Raw genomic sequence first — 21,738 nt, forward strand, 5'->3', positions numbered from 1 at the left:
CTGAAAAACTCGGCTTATACTCGAGTATATACGGTAAGTGGAATTTAAAAGGAGGAATTGTTTGTGTTGATTGTGAATCTGTGGACTTTGAAGGCTGAATATAGTTTTACCATCTATTCACATGTACAGTAACCTGTATTTAAAGCTGCATATTTGAAGCAGTGTTTAGCTTGTTTCTATTTTGGCCTTAAAGGGGTTATCCAGGAAAAAACTTTTTTTTATATATCAACTGGCTCCAGAAAGTTAAACAGATTTGTAAATTACTTCTATTAAAAAATCTTAATCCTTTCAGTACTTACCGTATATACTCGAGTATAAGCCGACCCGAGTATAAGCCGAGACCCCTAATTTCAACCCAAAATCCCAGGAAAAGTTATTGACTCGAGTATAAGCCTAGGGTGGGAAATACCTCATCCCCCCCTGTCATCATCCAGACCCGTCATTAACATCCTCATCATCCCCTTGTCATCATCCCACACATCCCCCCTTCATCATCCCCTTGTCATCATCCCACACATCCCCTTATCATCCCACACATCCCCCCTTCATCATCCCCTTGTCATCATCCCACACATCCCCTTATCCCACACATCCCCCCTTCATCATCCCCTTGTCATCATCCCACACATCCCCTTATCCCACACATCCCCCCTTCATCATCCCCTTGTCATCATCCCACACATCCCCTTATCCCACACATCCCCCCTTCATCATCCCCTTGTCATCATCCCACACATCCCCTTATCCCACACATCCCCCCTTCATCATCCCCTTGTCATCATCCCACACATCCCCTTATCATCCCACACATCCCCCCTTCATCATCCCCTTGTAATCATCCCACACCCCCCCCCCCCCTTCATCATCCCCACCTCCCTTCATCATCCCCACACCCCCCCCCCCTTCATCATCCTCTTCTCATCATTCGCCCTCAGTGGTCTTCAACCTGCGGACCTCCAGAGGTTTCAAAACTACAACTCCCAGCAAGCCCGGGCAGCCATCGGCTGTCCGGACTTGCTGGGAGTTGTAGTTTTGAAACCTCCGGAGGTCCGCAGGTTGAAGACCACTGCGGCCTTCAACATGCGGACCTCCAGAGGTTTCAAAACTACAACTCCCAGCAAGCCCGGGCAGCCATCGGCTGTCCGGGCTTGCTGGGAGTTGTAGTTTTGAAACCTCCGGAGGTCCGCAGGTTGAAGACCACTGCGGCCTTCAACATGCGGACCTCCAGAGGTTTCAAAACTACAACTCCCAGCAAGCCCGGGCAGCCATCGGCTGTCCGGGCTTGCTGGGAGTTGTAGTTTTGAAACCTCCGGAGGTCCGCAGGTTGAAGACCACTGCGGCCTTCAACATCATCCAGCCCCCTCTCACCCCCTTTAGTTCTGAGTACTCACCTCCGCTCGGCGCTGGTCCGGTCCTGCAGGGCTGTCCGGTAAGGAGGTGGTCCGGTGAGGAGGTGGTCCGGGCTGCTATCTTCACCGGGGGCGCCTCTTCTCCGCGCTTCTGGCCCGGAATAGAGCCGTTGCCTTGACAACGACGTATCTGCGTCATTGTCAAGGCAACGTGACTATTCTGAGGCCGGGCCCGAAGCGCTTAGAAGAGGCCTCCCCGGTGAAGATAGCAGCCCGGACCACCTCCTCACCGGACCACCTCCTTACCGGACAGCCCTGCAGGACCGGACCAGCGCCGAGCGGAGGTGAGTAGTCAGAACTAAAGGGGGTGAGAGGGGGGCTGGATGATGTTGAAGGCCGCAGTGGTCTTCAACCTGCGGACCTCCGGAGGTTTCAAAACTACAACTCCCAGCAAGCCCGGACAGCCGATGGCTGCCCGGGCTTGCTGGGAGTTGTAGTTTTGAAACCTCTGGAGGTCCGCAGGTTGAAGACCACTGCGGGTGGGGGAGTTCACTCGAGTATAAGCCGAGGGGGGTGTTTTCAGCACGAAAAATCGTGCTGAAAAACTCGGCTTATACTCGAGTATATACGGTATGAGCTTCTAAAATTAAGGTTGTTGTTTTCTGTCTAAGTGCTCTCTCATGACACCTGTCTCGGGAACCGCCCAGTTTAGAAGAGGTTTCCTATCGGAATTTGCTTCTAAACTGGGCGGTTCCCGAGACACGTGTCATCAGAGAGAACTTAAAAAAGAACAACCTTAACTTCAGAAGCTCAAAAGTACTGAAAGGATTAAGATTTTTTAATAGAAGTAATTTACAAATCTGTTTAACTTTCTGGAGCCAGTTGATATAAAAAAAAAAGTTTTTTCCTGGATAACCCCTTTAAGGACCAAGCCAATTTTCATTTTTGTGTTTTTGTTCTTTCCTCTTCTTTTAAAATCCATAACTCTTATGTTTTATCTACGGACTCATATGAGGGCTTGTTTTTTGCGCGACCAATTGTACTTTGCTATGAAATCTTTCATTTTACCATAAGATGCACCATGAAACAAAAAAATGTATATTTGTGGGTGGAAATGTATAAGAAAACTGTAATTTTGCAAATTTTGGGGTGGTTTGGTTTTTACACAGTGCAATTTATGATAAAAAATTATACATTATCTTTATTCTGTAGGTCAATGCGATAAGCATATAAATAAAAGATAAGTAATTTATATAGTTTTTCTATTATGGTACTACTTTAACCCTTTCCCGCAAATGGATGTATATGTACGTCCATGGGCTCCTGCTGTATGACGCACACTCAGCAGGTGAGCGCGCATCTTAACCGGTGGGTCCCAGCTGCTATCAACCGGGACCCAGGGCTAATGCCAGACACTGTGGATCGGGCTGATGTCCAGCGTTAACCCTTTAGACACCGCAATCAAAGTTGACTGCGGCATCAAAATAGCCATCCTTCGCCCAGTCTCACCATGTGACTCCGTTCCTCTGCTGTTCACTCAACTTCGGTCCCCGCGCACTGCATCGTGACCAGCCATTTCACACAGGGTTAAGGGAGTAGGCAAAAGTAAATTTTTGTGTAAGTCTATGAGCATCTTAAAAATGTACATAAAGAAACGGTGAGACAGGGAGCAGGATGGCTGTTTATCCCCATCCTGTTAATGCCCCTGATAGAATAAAATATTTTTGCCTGAAGTGACGCTTGAAAGGAGTACTCCAATGCAGTAAAACACTTGTCCTGCATCCCCAGGCGAGAATGCGCAGTTTTCACCTGCATGCGCACGTGCGCATAAAGCTAAAAGCTTCCTGTTAGTGTAAGCAGGCACGATGAAGTCACTCTTCGGCGCCTGCACTGTGAAGGGGGATGAATGCAGCTAGGATGTGTGTGTGTGTGTGTGGTATTTTTTTTTTGGGGGGGGGGGGGGGGGGGGGACCTGGCTGCCTAAACCCCTGGCTACCTACACCCTTGGCTACCTAACCACATACCTGTTTTCCAACCAGGGTGAATCCAGAATTTTCAAAACACCAACTCCCAGCATGTTCGGCCAGAGGCTGTCTGGGCATGCAGGAATTTGTAGTTTTGCAACAGCTAGAGGCACCCTGGTTGGGAAAGAGTGAACTGGACCCCCCTGTATACCGCTTCTCCCCCCCCCCCCCCAATGAATTATCAGCCCAGTGCTGCGCTGTCCCCCATATCAGGGATCTAATCATGTGTGACCAGCGAGCGCTGCTTATCCCCCCCCCCCCCAATAATTATCAGCCCCGCTGCGCTGTACTGTACTATCCTGAGCCGGGCTTCAAAAATAACCAAAATAAACTTTAACTCACCTTCCTACGTTCCCCCCGTTGCTCCGGTACCAGCCACACGGTCCCTCCGCTGGTCTTGCTGCTTCCTGGGGATGGGAACGTCACAGAGCCGTTAGCCTATCATCGGACGCAGCGATGTCCCGCCTCGGCCAGTGATAGGCTGAGCACACTGTCATGTAAGGAGCCGGCCGAGGCGGGACATCGCTTCGGCCGGTAATAGGCTGACGGCTCTGTGACGTTCCCATCCCCAGGAAGCAGCATGAGGCTTGCATTGCTGGACCGTGAGGCCAGTACCGGAGCAATGGGTGAATGTAGGAAGGTGAGTTAAAGTTTATTTTCTTTCCTTTTGCAGCCCGGGCACAGGATAGTACAGTACAGTGCAGAGCTCGTGGGTCACATATGATTGGTTCCCCGATGTGGGGGACAGCGCAGCGCTAGGCTGATAAACCGGGGAGTGGAAGGGGGGGGTGGGGTTAGGAGAGAAGCAGCGCCCACAGGTCACATGATGGGGGGGGGGGGGGGGGATACAGTGGAACCGCTATAATTTACAAAAATACCTTGATACACATTTTTGGTCATACCGCCAAGCTCTTGTTACTATGTTACTGGTAATTAAAGATTTGTTTTCTTTCTGTAGATTTTCTGTAGATCATAAACTACAGAACAGCATGCAATGTCAAGCAGCTGCTCCTAAGGCTAGCAGGATATTGTCATGTACTGCTGTAAAACCTGAAATAGGTTGCTAAGTTTTGGGCACTGGATCATAGAGTTGGAAAGGGTATAGAGACATGCAACTAAACTAATGGTTTGTGGGCATGGAGCAAAAATTTTATTTGTTTAGTCTTGAGAAGAGATGTTCAAGTATAAAAATAGCACGTACAGAAAAAATGGGGACATTTTTTTCCAAATACAACCACTTCAAAAGATAAGGGGTACTCTCTCTGTCAGGAGAAAACAAAGGTTTATTTTCCAGAGGTGTCAAGCCTTCTATACAATATAGACTGAGTTTAAAGAACAGTCTACAGGGATGTGGAATTCCTATCACCCGACGCCCGGGACTAGCAGTTTTGGGCGCCGGGCAGGTGAATTTGTCCAGCCCTTGCCCTTCGGGCAAGCAGGGCCGGACCTGACAAGTGCGGTGGCGATCTGCAGTCTGTATGGAGCGGACTCCCGACTCCTGCCCGCTCCATACTCTGCCGCCTCCGACAATAAAAAACTGTATCCTCGGAAGCAGAGCAGGGGAGATAAGAAGCTGTGTATTTGTCTTCTCTCCCCTGCTCTGCAGACGTGCGGGGGGGAGATGAGGGGGCTTGGCTTCTTGCTCCCCGTGCAGACCTGTGTCCTCTGCCTTCACTCCCCCAGCTGTAGCTTCGGAGAGCTGAGGGGAGGAGGCGCGTCTGCACGGGGAGATGCATGCGGCACTCACAGGGGAGTATGGAGCGGGCTTGGGATTCCTGCTTCTGTTCTCAGTAGCCGGGGGCCGCCGCTAATAGCCAGCATGCGGCGATCGCCGCGGCTGGCTATTAACCCTTTAGATCGTCGCTGTCAAAGCTGACAGCGGTGTCTAAAGGGACATGTGAATGCTCCCTGGTGGGCTAGTGGGGTGGATTGCCCCCCCGCAGCGCGATCGCAGGGGGGCGATCCACTATGGAGGTAGCCGGAGGACTTACCTCTGCTTACTCCTGTCCCGGCTCTGTCATTGATAGATCCTGGCTGGACTAGGCTCTATCAATGGATCACAGAGCACACAGATTAATAGAGTTCAATAGAACTCTATTCATCTGTCTGAGGAATCTAATGATTCCTCATAAGTGTAATAAAGTGTAAAAAAAAATAAAAAAGTTTTAATAAAAGTTTGAAAGACACATTAACCTAGTGGTCTTCAAACTGTGCCCCTCCAGATGTTACAAAACTACAATTCCCAGCATGCCAAGACAGCCGTTGGCTGTCCGGGCATGCTGGGAGTTGTAGTTTTGCAACATCTGGAGGGCCACAGTTTGAAGACCGCTGCATTAACCCCTTCCATGTTAAAAGTTCATATCACCCCCTTTTCCTATACAAAAACATGCAAACATAATAAAAATAAACATATTTGGTATCGCTTCGTGCGTAATTGTACAACCTATTAAAATATAACATTATATATCCCGTACGGTAAATGTAAAAAAATACCAAACCACAGATTTGCAATTTTTATAATATCCCATAAAAAAAAGTTAAAAAGCGATTAAAAAGTCAGATCAACACCAAAATGGTACCGATACAAAAAAACAGATTATGGCGCAAAAAATGAGCCCTCATACAGCCTGGTATGCGGAAAAAAAATAAAGCTACAGGGGTTAAAAAATGGCAATTAAAAAAATTAGAAAACGTTCAGAATTAGTAAAACATGCAAATCTGGTATCGCTGTAATCAGGCGCCTAAAGTATAAAACTAACATGTTATCTCAACCACAAGGTAAATGGCGCAGAAAAGAAAACCACCAAATCTGCAAAATTATCTTTTACTATTTCAATTTCACTTCCCCAAATATATATATATTTTTTGGTTCAGAGAATATGTTATTGAAAAATTAAAAGGTATCATTATAGTAGGTAGTTATGGCTATCATAGGGCGAGGAGGAAAAAATGAGAGCGTAAAAGCGAAAATTGGCCGGACAAGTGGATCGTCATAAGGGACAAGTAGATTTTGCTCCATTTTAGTCCCGTGGACAAGTAGTTTTTTATTAAATTTCCTCAATCATCCTATAAAATTGTTCTCAATCATCATCTGGGAAGATCAGGTGATGTCAATCTCAAAGGTTTTAAATTCCCAGACTCATCTGACCTTACCAAAACAATCAGCACCATGGGTTCTTCTAAGCAGTTGTCTAGACATCTGAAACTGAAAATAGTTGACGCTCACAAAGCTGGAGAAGGCTATAAGAAGATAGCAAAATGTTTTCAGATGTCAATATCCTCTGTTCGGAATGTAATTAAGAAATGGCAGTCATCAGGAACAGTGGAAGTTAAAGCAAGATCTGGAAGACCAAGAAAAGTATCAGACAGAACAGCTTGCAGGATTGTGAGAAAAACAATTCAAAACCCACGTTTGACTGCACAATCCCTCCAGAAAGATCTGGCAGACACTGGAGTTGTGGTACACTATTCCACTATAAAGAGATACTTGTACAAAGATGGTCTTCATGGAAGAGTCATCAGAAGAAAACCTCTTCTACGTCCTCACCACAATAATCAGCATTTGAACTTTGCAAATGGACATACAGACAAGCCTGATGCATTTTGGAAACAAGTTCTGTGGACCGATGAGGTTAAAATTGAACTTTTTGGCCGGCATGAGCAAAGGTACATTTGGAGAAGAAGGGGAAGAGAATTTAATAAAAAGAACCTCTGTCCAACTGTTAAGTATGGGGGTGGATCAATCATGCTTTGAGGTTGTATTGCAGCCAGTGGCACAGGGAACATCTCACGAGTAGAAGGAAAAATTGATTTAATAAAATTTTGGCAAATTTTGGATGCTAACTTGATGCCATCTGTGAAAAACCTGAAGTTAAAGAGAGGATGGCTTCTACAAATGGATAATGATCCTAAACACACCTCGAAATCCACGGGGGATTACATCAAGGGGCGTAAACTGAAGGCTTTACCATGGCCTTCACAAGCTCTTGACCTCAACATAATTGAAAATCTATGGATAGACCTTAAAAAAGCAGTGCGTGACAGACAGCCTTTTGTAAGGAAGAATGGGCAAAGATATCTCAAACAAGAATTGAAAGACTCTTGGCTGGCTACAAAAAGCGTTTAAAAGCTGTGATACTTGCCAAATGGGGCAGAACAAGATATTAACGCTGCAGGGTGCCCAAACTTTTGCAGATGCCATGTTTTTGTTTTCTGTTATTTTGAAAGTGTAAATGATGGAATAAAATCTAACTTTTGTTGACATATTATAAGAATGTCTAATCTGTAATTTGATGCCTTTTGGAGATTTTTCCATCTTTCCTTATGCACATTAATACAAATTTTTACCTGGGGTGCCCAAACTTTTGATCCCCACTGTATGCTCCAAATGACTAAAACAACAGTGTCAAATATAATTTCACTGTTCTGATGCATTGTACTCCCTTTTTTAACTCATGTTTAGGTTTTTATATATTTTATAGCTAGCACATATCCAAGTTGAGTTTAAAGGGGTACTCCGGCGCTTAGACATCTTATCCCCTATCCAAAGGATAGGGGATAAGATGCCCGATCGCGGGGTTCCTGCCGCTAGGGACCCCCAAGATCTTGCACGCCGCACTCCGTTTAAAATCAGTTCCCGTCGCTCCGGGTCTGATTACTGTCGATCACGGGGCCGGAGCATGTGACGTCAAGGCTCCTCCCCCATGTGACGTCACGCTCCACCCCCCTCTATGCAAGCCTATGAGATAGGGGATAAGATGTCTAAGCACCGGAGTACCCCTTTAACCACTTAAGGACCTAGGGCGTATGGATACGCGTTGACATCCTGATACTTAAGGATTTTCGATCAGCAGGCACCCAGCGCAAATGCCCAGGGGGTCATAAGACCCCCCCTTGTCGGCGATCGGCACAAATCGCAAGTGAATTAACACTTGCGATTGGCGCCGATTCCGGGTCAAAGGGGTCTATGGTGACCCGAAATATAAGGGGGGATCGCGGTTGTCTAAGACACCTACGATCTTTCTGAAGGGATAGGAGTGAGGTGGCAGAGGTGCCACCCCTCCTATCCCTGCTATTGGTGGTCTAGACGGCAATAGCAGATCGGGGGTGGGGGGGGGTTAACTTTCGTTCTCCCTGTCCTGCCCACCCACAATAGGCAGGGCAGAATGGGGAAACGAAGGGGACCGAACGCCGAAGTCCACTTACCCGTCCGGAGGCAGCGGGTGACGGTCGGCGCGGGCAGGATGTCGTGCGGCAAAAGAGGACTGCTCCCTGGACCCTAAGTACCTGACAAGTTGATCTGGAGGGCTATAGTCTGAGACCACTGTAAAGTGGTCTCTAAACTCTAGCCCTCCAGATGTTGCAAAACTACAACTTCCAGCATGCCCAGACAGCTGTTTGGCCATGCTGGAAGATGTAGTTTTGCAAAAGCTGGAGGGCTACAGTTTGAGACCATTATACAATGGTCTATAAACTATATCCCTCCAGATCTTGCAAAACTACAACTCCTAGCATGCCCAAACAGCTCTTTGCTGTCTGGGCATGCTGGGATTTGTAGTTTTGCAACATCTGGAGGTCCACAGTTTAGCGATCACTGTGCAGTGGTCTATAAACTGTAGCCCTCCAGATGTTGCAAAACTGCAAATCCCAGCATGCCCAGACACCAAACAGCTGTCTCAGCATGCTGGGAGTTGTAGTTGCGTACCCCAGCTGTTGCATAACTACATCTCCCAGCATGCCCTTCGGTGATCAGTACATGCTGGGAGTTGTAGTTTTGCAATAGCTGGAGGCACACTGGTTGGAAAATACTGAGTTAGGTAACAGAACCTAACTGAAGGTTTTCCAACCAGTGTGCCTCCAGCTGTTGCAAAAGGAAAACTCCCAGCATGCACGGTCTGTCAGTAATGCTGGGAGTTGTAGTTTTGAAACAGCTGGAGGTTTGCCCCCCATTGTGAACGTACAGGGTACAGCGCAAACTCCTAGCAGGAATCTCGCTGTAACCAACCAGTGCGAATGTACCATAAAAACACTACACTACACTACACTAACACATAATAAAGGGTAAAACACTACATATACACCCCCTTACACTGCCCCCCCCCCCCCAATAAAAATGAAAAACGTCTTGTACGGCAGTGTTTCCAAAACGGAGCCTCCAGCTGTTGCAAAACAACAACTCCCAGCATTTCTGGACAGCCATTGACTGTCCAGGCATGCTGGGAGTTTTGCAACAGCTGGAGGCACCCTGTTTGGCAATCACTGGCGTAGAATACCACTATGTCCACCCCTATGCAATCCCTAATTTAGACCTCAAATGCGCATGGCGCTCTCTCACTTCGGAGCCCTGTCGTATTTCAAGGACCCACATAGGGCCACATATGGGGTATTTCTGTACTCGGGAGAATTTTGGGGGGGCTTTTTCTCCTTTTACCCCTTTTAAAAAGAAAAAGTTGGGGGCTACACCAGCCTGTTAGTGTAAAAAAATAAACATTTTTACACTAACATGCTGGTGTTGCCCCATACTTTTTATTTTCACAAGCGGTAAAAGGAAAAAAAAATTGTAACACAATTTCTCCTGAGTACGGAAATACCCCATATGTGGGTGTAAAATGCTCTGTGGGCGCACAACATGGCTCAGGAGTCAGAGCGCACTATGTACATTTGAGGCCTAAATTGGTGATTTGCACAGGAGTGGCTGATTTTATAGCGGTTCAGACATAAACGCAAAAAAATAAATACCCACATGTGACCCCATTTTGGAAACTACACCCCTCACGGAACGTGACAAGGGGTATAGTGAGCCTTAAGACCCCGCAGGTGTTTGACGAATTTTCATTAAAGTTGGATGGGAAAATGAAAAAAACATTTTTTTTCACTAAAATGCTGGTGTTACTCTAAATTTTTCATTTTCACTAGGGAAAATAGGAAAAAATCCCCCAAAAATTTGTAACCCCATTTCTTCTGAGTAAGAACATACCCCATATGTGGATGTAAAGTGCTCTGATGGCGCACTATAATGCTCAGAAGGAGCGCCATAGGCATTTTGAAGAGAAAATTTGTCCGGAATTGAAGGCCACGTGTAAATAGGAAAAAATCCCCCAAAAATTTGTAACCCCATTTCTTCTGAGTAAGAACATACCCCATATGTGGATGTAAAGTGCTCTGATGGCGCACTATAATGCTCAGAAGGAGCGCCATAGGCATTTTGAAGAGAAAATTTGTCCGGAATTGAAGGCCACGTGTGTTTACAAAGCCCCCATAGTGCCAGAACAATGGACCCCCCCCCCCCACATGTGACCCTATTTTGGAAACTACACCCCTCATGTAACGTAATAAGGGGTACAGTGAGCATTTACGCCCCACAGGTGTCTGACAGATTTTTGGAACAGTGGTCCGTGAAAATGAAAAATTATATTTTTCATTTGCACAGCCCACTGTTCTAAAGATCTGTCAAACGCCAGTGGGGTGTAAATACTCACTGCACCCCTTATTAAATTCTGTGAGGGGTGAAGCTTCCAAAATGGGGTCACATGTGGGGGGGTCCACTGTTCTGGCACCACTGAAGGGCTTTGTAAACGCACATGGCCCCTGACTATCATTCCAAACAAATTCTCTTCCCAAAAGCTCAATGGCGCTCCTCCTCTTCTGAGCATTGTAGTTTGCCAGCAGAGCACTTGAGGTCAACACGTGGGGTATTTCCATACTCAGAAGAAATGGGGTTACAAATTTTGGGGGTCATTTTCTCCTATTACCCCTTGTAAAAATGCTAAATTTTGGGAAAAAACTGCATTTTAGTAAAAAAAAAATTTTTTTTCATTTAGACATCCAACTTTAACAAAAAGTCGTCAAACACCTGTGGGTAGTTAAGGCTCACTGTACCCCTTGTTACCTTCCTTAAGGGGTGTAGTTTCCAAAATGGTATGCCATGTGTTTTTTTTTTTGCTGTTCTGGCACCACAGGGGCTTCCTAAATGCGACATGCCCCCCAAAAACCATTTCAGCAAAATTTGCTTTCAAAAAGCCAAATGTGACTCCCTCTCTTCTGAGCATTGTAGTTTGCCCGCAGAGCATTTTACTTCCTAACATGGGGTATTTCCATACTCGGAAGAGATGGGATTACAAATTTTGGGGGGCAATTCTCCCATTACCCTTTGTAAAAATGGTAAATTTGGGGGAAAAACTGCACTTTAGTGAAAACATTTTTTTTTCATTTACACATCCGATTTTAACGAAAAGTTGTCAAACACCTGTGGGGTGTTAAGGCTAACTGGACCCCTTGTTACGTGCCTTGGGGGGTGTAGTTTCCAAAATGGTATGCCATGTGGGGTTTTCTGCTGTTCTGGCACCATAGGGGCTTTCTAAATGTGACATGCCCCCCAAAAACCATTTCAGCAAAATTCACTCTCCAAAATCTTATTGTTGCTCCTTCCCTTCTGAGCCCTCTACTGCGCCCACCGAACATGAGGTATTTCCTTACTTGAGAGAAATTGGGTTACAAATTTTGGGGGGCTTTTTCTCCTAGAGGGTTAACAAACTTTCTGAATGTCATTTTGGATACTTTGAGGGGTGCAGATTTTATAATTGGGTCATTTGTGGGGTATTTCTAATATGTAGGCCCTGCAAATCCACTTCAAAACTGAACTGGTCCCTGAAAAATTCAGATTTTGAAAATGTTGTTAAAAATTGGAAAATTGCTGCTGAACTTTGAAGCCCTCTAATGTTTTCCAAAAGTAAAAACATGTCAACTTTATGATGCAAACATAAAGTAGACATTATGTGTATGTGAATCAATGTATAATTTATTTGGAATATCCATTTTCCTTATAAGCAGAGAGCTTCAAAGTAAAAAAAAATGCTAAATTTTGGAATTTTTCACCAAGAAATTATACAAGTATCGACAACATTTTACCACTAACATAAAGTAATATGTCACGAAAAAACAATCTCAGAATCAGAATGAAAGGTTAAAGCATCCCAGAGTTATTAATGCTTGAAGTGACAGTGGTCAGATTTTCAAAAAATGGCAGGGTCCTTAAGGTATATTTGGGCTGGGTCCTTAAGGGGTTAAACAGTAAGATTTTTTCTTTAGGACAGTGTACCATACACATCAGGTAGTATAGCATGCAGCACCTGCTTCTCTATCCAAGAGGTTAAGAAAATATGTTTTTTGTTACAATACAAGTTATAACTTTACATCTTTTTAACAATTATCCAAAAACATTTATAATGGTTCTAACTTTGGTATACTCACTGGTCCTTTACTAGCAGTAAGGTTTTGTAGAGCTCCGGCACAAGCCTCCAACGTGGAGTCCTTCTTGCTTTGTCCTAGCAGAGACAGGTAAGTCCTAATAGCATTAGAGTGAGACAACACTGCTGACCCTTTGGGGTTTGCATCCTCTTCTGGAAGTGGCAACTCAAAATTATTATTCTGAAAGAAAAGAAAAAAAAGATATAAAAAATGATGAACTTCAATAAAGTTAAAGAGTATTCCAGATAATGTTGTTTTTAATAAACCTGGGTCAGGCTCCTATAATATAGAAAAAAAATCCCAAAACGTATCTTCCCACCTACCCAACCACGGTTTTCAGTCCGGTCCCAAAACCGGTTAAAAGGCTAAAATGAGCTGACTGGAGTATCTATCTGACTCCGGTCGGCTCCGGCTGGGATACGGGAGTGCCCGGTTGTCACATCTCCCAGCCGGATCTAGTCACTGTATTGAAGAATCGTGGTGTGAATGCACCCTTAGTGAGTTAATTTTATCTTTAAATACAGGTTTCTGATACTGGAATAACCCTATGAAGTGTATGTGTCAAAGGGACATCAGTGACAGAGGGCAATGCTCTAACCTCATTCTATGTTGTGCTTTCATGTGAAATGTGTTCTTAAGGCACAAGATATCCATAGCATTAAGCAGATTAAACTGCAATTACCTGAATCTTGTCACTCTTGTTGCTGAAGCAGCCTGTAGAGGTCTTTTCTGTTTGATGGTTACGCAACATTTGCTCATTCAATAGGGAATATTTATTGGGCACTTCTGAGTCCAAATGGTAAGACAGATTATGCAAAATGCAGGCACAGTTTTCAACTGACTAAAATGAAGCAAGTATACAGAATTATTGAAGGATCTAAGGAAAAGGCCTTATTATTCATGAATGAATTAAGTGATACAGAAGCAATTACTACCTTGTCATCTGGACGATTAGCAGCCACACACTGCTGGATATAATGTATAAGTGAGTCCACTAGTCCTGGAATATCGCGCATGGCCTTACGTCCAACATCTGCAGAGCTAAGATTCCTGAATGAGACAATAAAACATCAGTCTAGCATACGTAAAAATTTACCAGAAGATGATTTCAAAACTGATGAGGGACATTCATCATTGTGCCTTTAGAAAGTGTTTTTTGGAGTCATTGATTTTTGCTTACGTCTGGCATATTTATCATAATATCGCATGCGGTTGATAATTTTGGCACACGTAGACAACAATACACAACACAAACACAACAATAAATCACTTTAGAACACCATTTTGTAGGATTCCTCCTCTCCTCTGCAACATTACCGCAAAGTTTTACCCCATTGCGCAAAATTTTTTAAACTTTTTAAAAAAATGCTTTCCACAGCCAGTTTTGCAAGCCAGGATTAGGCTGGGGTAGATCCATGAAAAATTGAGGGCTTTTGCGACAAACTTATGGGGGGACGGACATTAATAAAGGTATTTAGAGCATATTTTTGCCTACTCCAGGCACACAAAAGTTGCAACTAAGCACTTTTTTGTGCAACTTTTGTGGGTAAGCAAAATTAGCAAACAGCCTTACCTAAGAAATTTTCAGTTTTCACTTTGCAGTGGTCATGTATTATTTATGATGCACAAATGTCGCACGTAGAAAAAAAAAAAAGTTGCAAACCACTTTAAAAAAGTCCCAAGTCATGTCCAGGTCTGACCTGGAGTACAAAACTCCCTTACTTAAGCAAAATTTTTCAAAGTTGCAAAAAAAGTCTCAACTAAGACTTTTGTGCTTTGCTAATGTGCTCAAAATTTATCAAACCCTGTGTTAATATGATAAATATGTAGCACATAAGCAAAACAAAAGAAAAAAAATGCTTACAGAACTCGCTTACCAAAGCAAACAATGATCAATGTCGCCCATGATTTTTTTTTTTTTTTAAAGACAAGTCGCAGTTCATAAATCAGACTAAAGGGACACAAACACAAGGGTGCTCCCTGGTGTAGTATGTCAGGAAGAAGTTAACCTGTCACCACACCTATTGTGCTGTACTAACCTTATTGGGTTGTTCTATATGATAAGCTCTTCATAGAGTTGTGCCTATAATTTATACACACAGTAGAAGATTTATTAAAACCTGTGTAGAGGAAATGTTGACCAGTCTCCCATAGCAACCAATTGTTTTATTTTTCAGAGGCCTTTTAAAAAAAGAAGCAATCTGATTGGCTGTTATGAGCAACTGCACAGGTTTTGATAAATGTCCCCCAGTGTGCTGCTCAAAGACCCTGTCCACATTGCATAGGGTGCGGAATAAAATATAGGTATATGGAAGAAAACAAATGGGTCTTAAGCACTGCTCTCTATTTCACATAAAAGATTATTTAGCCACCACATTTTGCTTAATTTTGTACATATAAGGGGACACATATGTACCAAATAAACCAAAATGTCCATTGCTACAGTGGTGGCTAAAGAATATTTTGTGTGAAATAGACAGCAACGCTCATTCAAGACCTATTTTTTAGTTTTCTTCCATATAAATACTTCATCAATCAGCAACCACTTGAAAAGTGAGAAACCAAAAGTGTATACCAAAGTCATTTTAGTCAAAATTCTTTTAGTAAAAAGTTGCAAAAATTTTGTGTTTCTCTGACTTTTCTACACCTGTACACCATTGTCCCGCTCCCCTTCTATGACGCACGCTCAGGAGCTGAGCACGGGTCATAGCGGGGTGGTCCCGTGGCTAATGCTGGATATCAAAGTTGATTGTAGCATCTAAAATAAAAGAAAAACACTTCTCGGCTGCTCAGCGATGCTGAACGGGACCACCAAAGTGCCCTGATCAGCTAAGCGGAAGATGGGAGGTCTCTGACCTGCCTCCTCGCCGTCCGATCGGTAACCCAAAGCTCCAGTCAGCCATGGCAGGCTGGAGCAATGGAGCACTGATAACACTGATCAATGCTATGGCATAGAATTGAACAGTGTATGTAATCTGAAGATTGCATGTAATAGTCCCCTAAGGGGACTATAAAAATAGTGTTATAGTTTTTTTTCCTGCTCGCCCCTTTAATAGTCATAACTTATTTTTTATCTACACACCCATATGAGGGCTTGTTTTTTGAGGGATCAATTTTAGTTTATAATGACACCTTTCATTTTTCTATAACTTATACTCGGGAATTACTTAAAGCGCAACTGTCATGAACTTTTAGGCTAGGTTCATACTACGGAATTTCCGTCTGCAATTCCGCTTTGAAATTGCAGGTGGAAATTCCGCTTGCTAAAATGCATAATGTAGTGAATGGGTTTCCGTTCACAAATTTCCACTTTGTGAAGCGGAATTTGTGAACAGAAAATCCGCTTGGAAATTTCCGCCTGAAGAATGGCGGTACTCTTTCTTCAGGCGGAAATCGGCGCGGAACACATTGAAGTCTATTGGAGACTGCAGTGTCCGCACGGTCCTAGCGCCGACTGATTCAGTCAGCGCTGGCCGCACTCAGAATCTCCGGGCGGAAATTTTCTGCAAGGAGATTCCGTAGTCTGAACCTAGCCTTACTGCAATAACCTGCACACAGCATGTGTACTGTGTGCAGGTGGTTTGTATAACAACCTTTCTACCTAATAGTTCCCGGCTTTTATTACCCTAAAAAAGGCTTTTTATGAAAGCCACGGACAGTCGGGTAGGCGTGGCGCGAGGTCCGCGATTCCCCTGCCACCAGCCACGCCCACTGACTGTAATTCAGCGCTGGGACTCTGTGTTATTGACACACAGGTCCCAGCGCATGCGCCGTTCATTTTTTCTTACATGCACGCCGCTGCGTATAACATGCGCGCTGCCCGCTCCCAGAATGATGATTCAGAGCATAGGGTTTGGGGTGGGCATATTTTTTAGTTTTGGCTATGCTCTGGGTCATCATTCTGGGAACATAACCTGTTTTATCCTTTTATGTCCCACTGTACCCCTTGTTAGTTATTAGTGTACCCCATATATCCCACTGTTCTGGCTCCATAGGCAGAAGCTCAAGGCCCCTGACTGCCCTTTTGTTCCTCCGTGACCAGTGCGCACCCGGAGATCCATTTTACGGCCAGATATGAGATATGTCCTTTCTCCAAAGAAATGTATTTACAAATTTAATTTTTTTTTTGCTTTTATGGCAGTAAATGCGACATGCGCCCCCCCCCCCCCCCCCATTTCAGCAAAATTAGCAAATGTGACTCCTTCTCTTCTGAGCATTGTAGCGCTCCTGCAGTGCATTTGACGTCCACTTATGGGGTATCTCCATACTCAGAAGAGATGGGGTTACAAATTCTGGGGGGTATTTTCTGCTATTAACCCTTGTTCTGGCACCATAGGGGCTTCCTAAATGCAACATGCTCCCCGAGCAAAATTTGCTCTCAAAAAGCCAAATATGACTCCTTCTCTTCTGAGCATTGTAGTTTGCCCATAGTGCACTTCAGGTCAACTAATGGGGTACCTCGATACTCAGAAGAGATGGGGTTACAAATTTTGGGGGTATTTTCTGCTATTAACCCCTGCAAAAATGTGAAATTTGGGGGGAAACACAAATTTTAGTGAAAAAAATATATATATTTTTTTACATATGCAAAAGTCGTAAAACCCCTGTGGGGTATTAAGGCTCACTTTATTCCTTGTTACGTTCCTCAAGTTTCCAAAATGGTATGCCATGTGTTTTTTTTGCTGTTCTGGCACCATAGGGGCTTCCTAAATGTGACATGCCCCCCAAAAACCATTTCAGAAAAACTCACTCTCCAAAATCCCACTGTCGCTCCTTCCCTTATGAGCCCTCTACTGCGCCCGCCGAACACTTGACATACACATATGAGATATTTCCTTACTCGAGAGAAATTGGGTTACACATTTTAAGAAAATTTCTCTCTTTTTACCCCTTGTAAAAATGCAAAAACTGGGTTTACAAGAACATGCGAGTGTAAAAAATGAAGATTTTGAATTTTCTCCTTCAACTTGCTGCTATTCCTGTGAAACACCAAAAGGGTTAACAAACCTTTTGAATGTAATTTTGAATACTTTGAGGGGTGCAGTTTTTATAATGGTGTCATTTATGGGGTATTTTTAATAAGAAGGCCCCTCAAATCCACTTCAAAACAGAACTGTTCCCTGAAAAAATCCGATTTTGAAAATTTTTTGAAAAATTGGAAAATTGCTGCTGAACTTTGAAGCCCTCTGATGTCTTTCAAAAGTAAAAACATGTCAACTTTATGATGCAAACATAAAGTAGACATATTGTATATGTGAATCAATATATCATTTATTTGGAATATTCATTTTCCTTATAAGCAGAGAGCTTCAAAGTAAAAAAAAAAAAAGCTAAATTTTCAATTTTTTCATCAAATTTTGGAATTTTTCACCAAGAAATTATACAAGTATCGACAAAATGTTACCGCTAACAAAAAAGTAGAATATGTCACGAAAAAACAATCTCGGAATCAGAATGAAAGGTAAAAGCATCCCAGAGTTATTAATGCTTGAAGTGACAGTGGTCAGATGTTAAAAAAATGGCCAGGTCCTTAAGGTATATTTGGGCTGGGTCCTTAACCCCTTAAGGACCAGGCCATTTTACACCTTAGGACCAGAGCGTTTTTTTTGCACATCTGACCACTGTCACTTTAAACATTAATAACTCTGGAATGCTTTTAGTTATCAATCTGATTCCGAGATTGTTTTTTCGTGACATATTCTACTTTAACATAGTGGTAAAATTTAGTGGTAACTTGCATCCTTTCTTGGTGAAAAATCCCAAAATTTGATGAAAAATTTGAAAATTTTGCATTTTTCTAACTTTGAAGCTTTCTGCTTGTAAGGAAAATGGATATTCAAAATATATATTTTGTTTATTCACATTTCCAATATGTCTACTTTATGTTTTCATCATAAAATTGATGAGTTTTTACTTTTGGAAGACACCAGAGGGCTTCAAAGTTCAGCAGCAATTTTCCAATTTTTCACAAAATTTTGAACCTCGCTTTTTTTCAGAAACCAGTTCAGGTTTGAAGTGGATTTTAAGGGTCTTCCCATTAGAAATACCCCACAAATGACCCCATTATAAAAACTACACCCCCCAAAGTATTCAAAATGACAATCAGTAAGTGTTTTAACCCTTTAGGTGTTTCACAGGAATAGCAGCAAAGTGAAGGAGAAAATTCACAATCTTTATTTTTTACACTCGCATGTTCTTGTAAACCCAATTTTTGAATTTTTACAAGGGGTAAAAGGAGAAAATGTATACTTATATTTTTAGCCCAATTTCTCTCGAGTAAGCACATACCTCATATGTCTATGTAAAGTGTTCGGCGGGCGCAGTAGAGGGCTCAGAAGCGAAGGAGCGACAAGGGGATTTTGGAGAGTACGTTTTTCAGAAATGGTTTTTGGGGGGCATGTTGCATTTAGGAAGCCCCTATGGTGCCAGAACAGCAAAAATAACCCACATGGCATACCATTTTGGAAATTAGACCCCTTGGGGAACGTAACAAGGAATAAAGTGAGCCTTAATACCTCACAGGTGTTTCACGACTTTTGCATATGTAAAAAAAAATACATATTTTTTTCACTAAAATGTGTGTTTCCCCCCAAATTTCACATTTTTGCATGGTTAATAGCAGAAAATACCCCCCAAAATTTGTAACCCCATCTCTTCTGAGTATGGAGGTACCCCATAAGTGGACCTGAAGTGCACTACGGGCGAACTACAATGCTCAGAAGAGGAGGAGCACCATTGAGCTTTTGGAAAGAGAATTCGTTTGGAATGGTAGTCAGGGGCCATGTGCATTTACAAAGCCCCCCGTGGTGCCAGAACAGTGGACCCCCCCCACATGTGACCCCATTTTGGAAACTACACCGCTCACAGAATTTAATAAGTGGTGCAGTGAGCATTTGCAGATCTTTGGAACAGTGGGCTGTGCAAATGGAAAATTTTATTTTTCATTTTCATGGATCACTGTTCCAAAAATCTGTCAGACACCTGTGGGGCGTAAACGCTTATTAAATTACATGAGGGGTGTAGTTTCCAAAATGGGGTCACATATGGGGGCGGGGTCCAATGTTCTGGTACCATGGGGGCTTTGTAAACACAAGTGGCCTTCAATTCCGGACAAATTTTCTCTTCAAAATCCCAATGGCGCTCCTTCTCTTCTGAGCATTGTAGTGCACCCATAGAGCACTTTACATCCACATATGGGGTATGCTCTTACTCAGAAGAAATTGGGTTACAAATTTTGGGGGGCTTTTTTTATTTTTCCCTTGTGAAAATGAAAAATTTAGGGTGACACCAGCATTTTAGTGAAAAAAATATTTTTTTCTCATTTTCCCATCCAACTTTAATGAAAATTTGTCAAACACCTGTGGGGTGTTCAGGCTCACTATACCCCTTGTTACGTTCCGTGAGGGGTGTCGTTTCCAAAATGGGGTCACATGTGGGTATTTATTTTTTGGGGTTTATGTCAGAACCGCTGTAAAATCAGCCACCCCTGTGCAAATCACCAATTTAGGCCTCAAATGTACATGGTGCGCTCTCACTCCTGAGCCTTGTTGTGCGTCTGCAGAGCATTTTACGCCCACATATGGGGTATCTCCGTACTCAGGAGAAATTGCGTTACAAATTTTGGGGGTCTTTTTTTCCTTTTACCTCCCGTGAAAATAAAAAGTAAAGGACAACACCAGTATGTTAGTGTAAAAAAATTTTTTTTTTACACTAACAGGCTGGTGTAGACCACAACTTTTCTTTTTCATAAGGGGTAAAAGGAAAAAAAGCCCCCAAAATTAGTAGTGCAATTTCTCCCGAGTACAGAGATACCCCATATGTGGCACTAAACTGTTTCCTTGAAATACGACAGGGCTCTGAAGTGAGAGAGCGCCATGCGCATTTGAAGACTAAATTAGGGATTGCACAGGGGTGGACATAGGGGCCTTCTACTCCAGTGATTCCCAAACAGGGTGCCTCCAGCTGTTGCTAAACTCCCAGCATGCCTGGACAGTTAGTGGCTGTCAGGAAATGCTGGGAGTTGTTGTTTTGCAACAGCTGGAGGCTCTCTTTTGGAAACACTGCCGTACAATACGTTTTTTATTTTTTATTAGGGGGACAGTGTAAGGGGGTGTATATGTAGTGTTTTACCCTTTATTATGTGTAGTGTAGTGTAGTGTACCCTATATTAGTGTAGTGTAGTGTTTTTAGGGTACGTTCACACTGGCGGGTTTACAGTGAACTTACCGCTAGGAGTTTGCGCTGCGGTGCGAAATTTGCCACAGCTCATACTTGAAGCAGAAAACTTACTGTAAACCCGCCAGTGTGAATGTACCCTGTACGTTCACATGGGGGGGGCAAACCTCCAGCTGTTTCAAAACTACAACTCCCAGCATGTACTGACAGACCGTGCATGCTGGGAGTTGTACTTTTGCAACAGCTGGAGGTACACTGGTTGGAAAACCTTCAGTTAGGTTCCTTCAGTTTTCTGTTACCTAACTCAGTATTTTCCAACCAGTGTGCCTCCAGCTGTTGCAAAACTTCAACTCCCAGCATGTACTGATCGCCGAAAGGCATGCTGGGAGATGTAGTTATGCAACAGCTGGAGGGATCGCAACTACAACTCCCAGCATGCAGAGACAGCTGTTTGCTGTTTAGGCTTGCTGGGAGTTGCAGTTTTGCAACATTTGGAGAGCTATAGTTTAGAGACCACTGCACAGTGGTCTCCAAACTGTGGACCTCCAGATGTTGCAAAACTACAACTCCCAGCATGCCCAGACAGCAAACTGGTCGTGATGCCAGCAGAGAGCACTGTTTTCCAAAAAGAAAATAATTTCCTCTGTAGTATTCAGCAGCTAATAAGTACTGGAAGGATTAAGATTTTTTAAAGGGGTACTCCGCCCCTAGACATCTTATCCCCTATCCAAAGGATAGGGGATAAGATGTCAGATCGCCGCGGTGCCGCTGCTGGGGAGCCCCGGGATCCAAGCTTCAGCACCGTGCTATCATTACAGCACAGAGCTAGTTCGCTCTGCACGTAATGACGAGCAATACAGGGGCCGGAGCATCGTTACGTCACGGCTCCGCCCCTCGTGATGTCACGGCCCGCCCCTTTCAATACAAGTCTATGGGAGGGGGCA

At 43.6% G+C, this 21,738-nt stretch overlaps 1 protein-coding gene across 3 annotated transcripts in view; it reads right to left on the minus strand.

The window, feature by feature from the left end:
* Positions 1-21,738, minus strand: part of PKP1 (plakophilin 1) — a 112,837-nt gene that overhangs the window by 23,077 nt on the left and 68,022 nt on the right. For all 3 annotated transcript variants that reach the window (XM_056557744.1, XM_056557742.1, XM_056557743.1), the window contains 3 exons: positions 13,555-13,669; positions 13,302-13,460; positions 12,623-12,799 (listed from right to left, as the gene is read on the minus strand). In XM_056557744.1, the coding sequence (XP_056413719.1) occupies positions 12,623-12,799; positions 13,302-13,460; positions 13,555-13,669 (451 nt within the window). The remainder of the gene's footprint in view (positions 1-12,622; positions 12,800-13,301; positions 13,461-13,554; positions 13,670-21,738) is intronic.

The sequence above is a fragment of the Hyla sarda genome, chromosome 2 (assembly GCF_029499605.1).
Source record: "Hyla sarda isolate aHylSar1 chromosome 2, aHylSar1.hap1, whole genome shotgun sequence".
NCBI lineage: Eukaryota > Metazoa > Chordata > Amphibia > Anura > Hylidae > Hyla > Hyla sarda.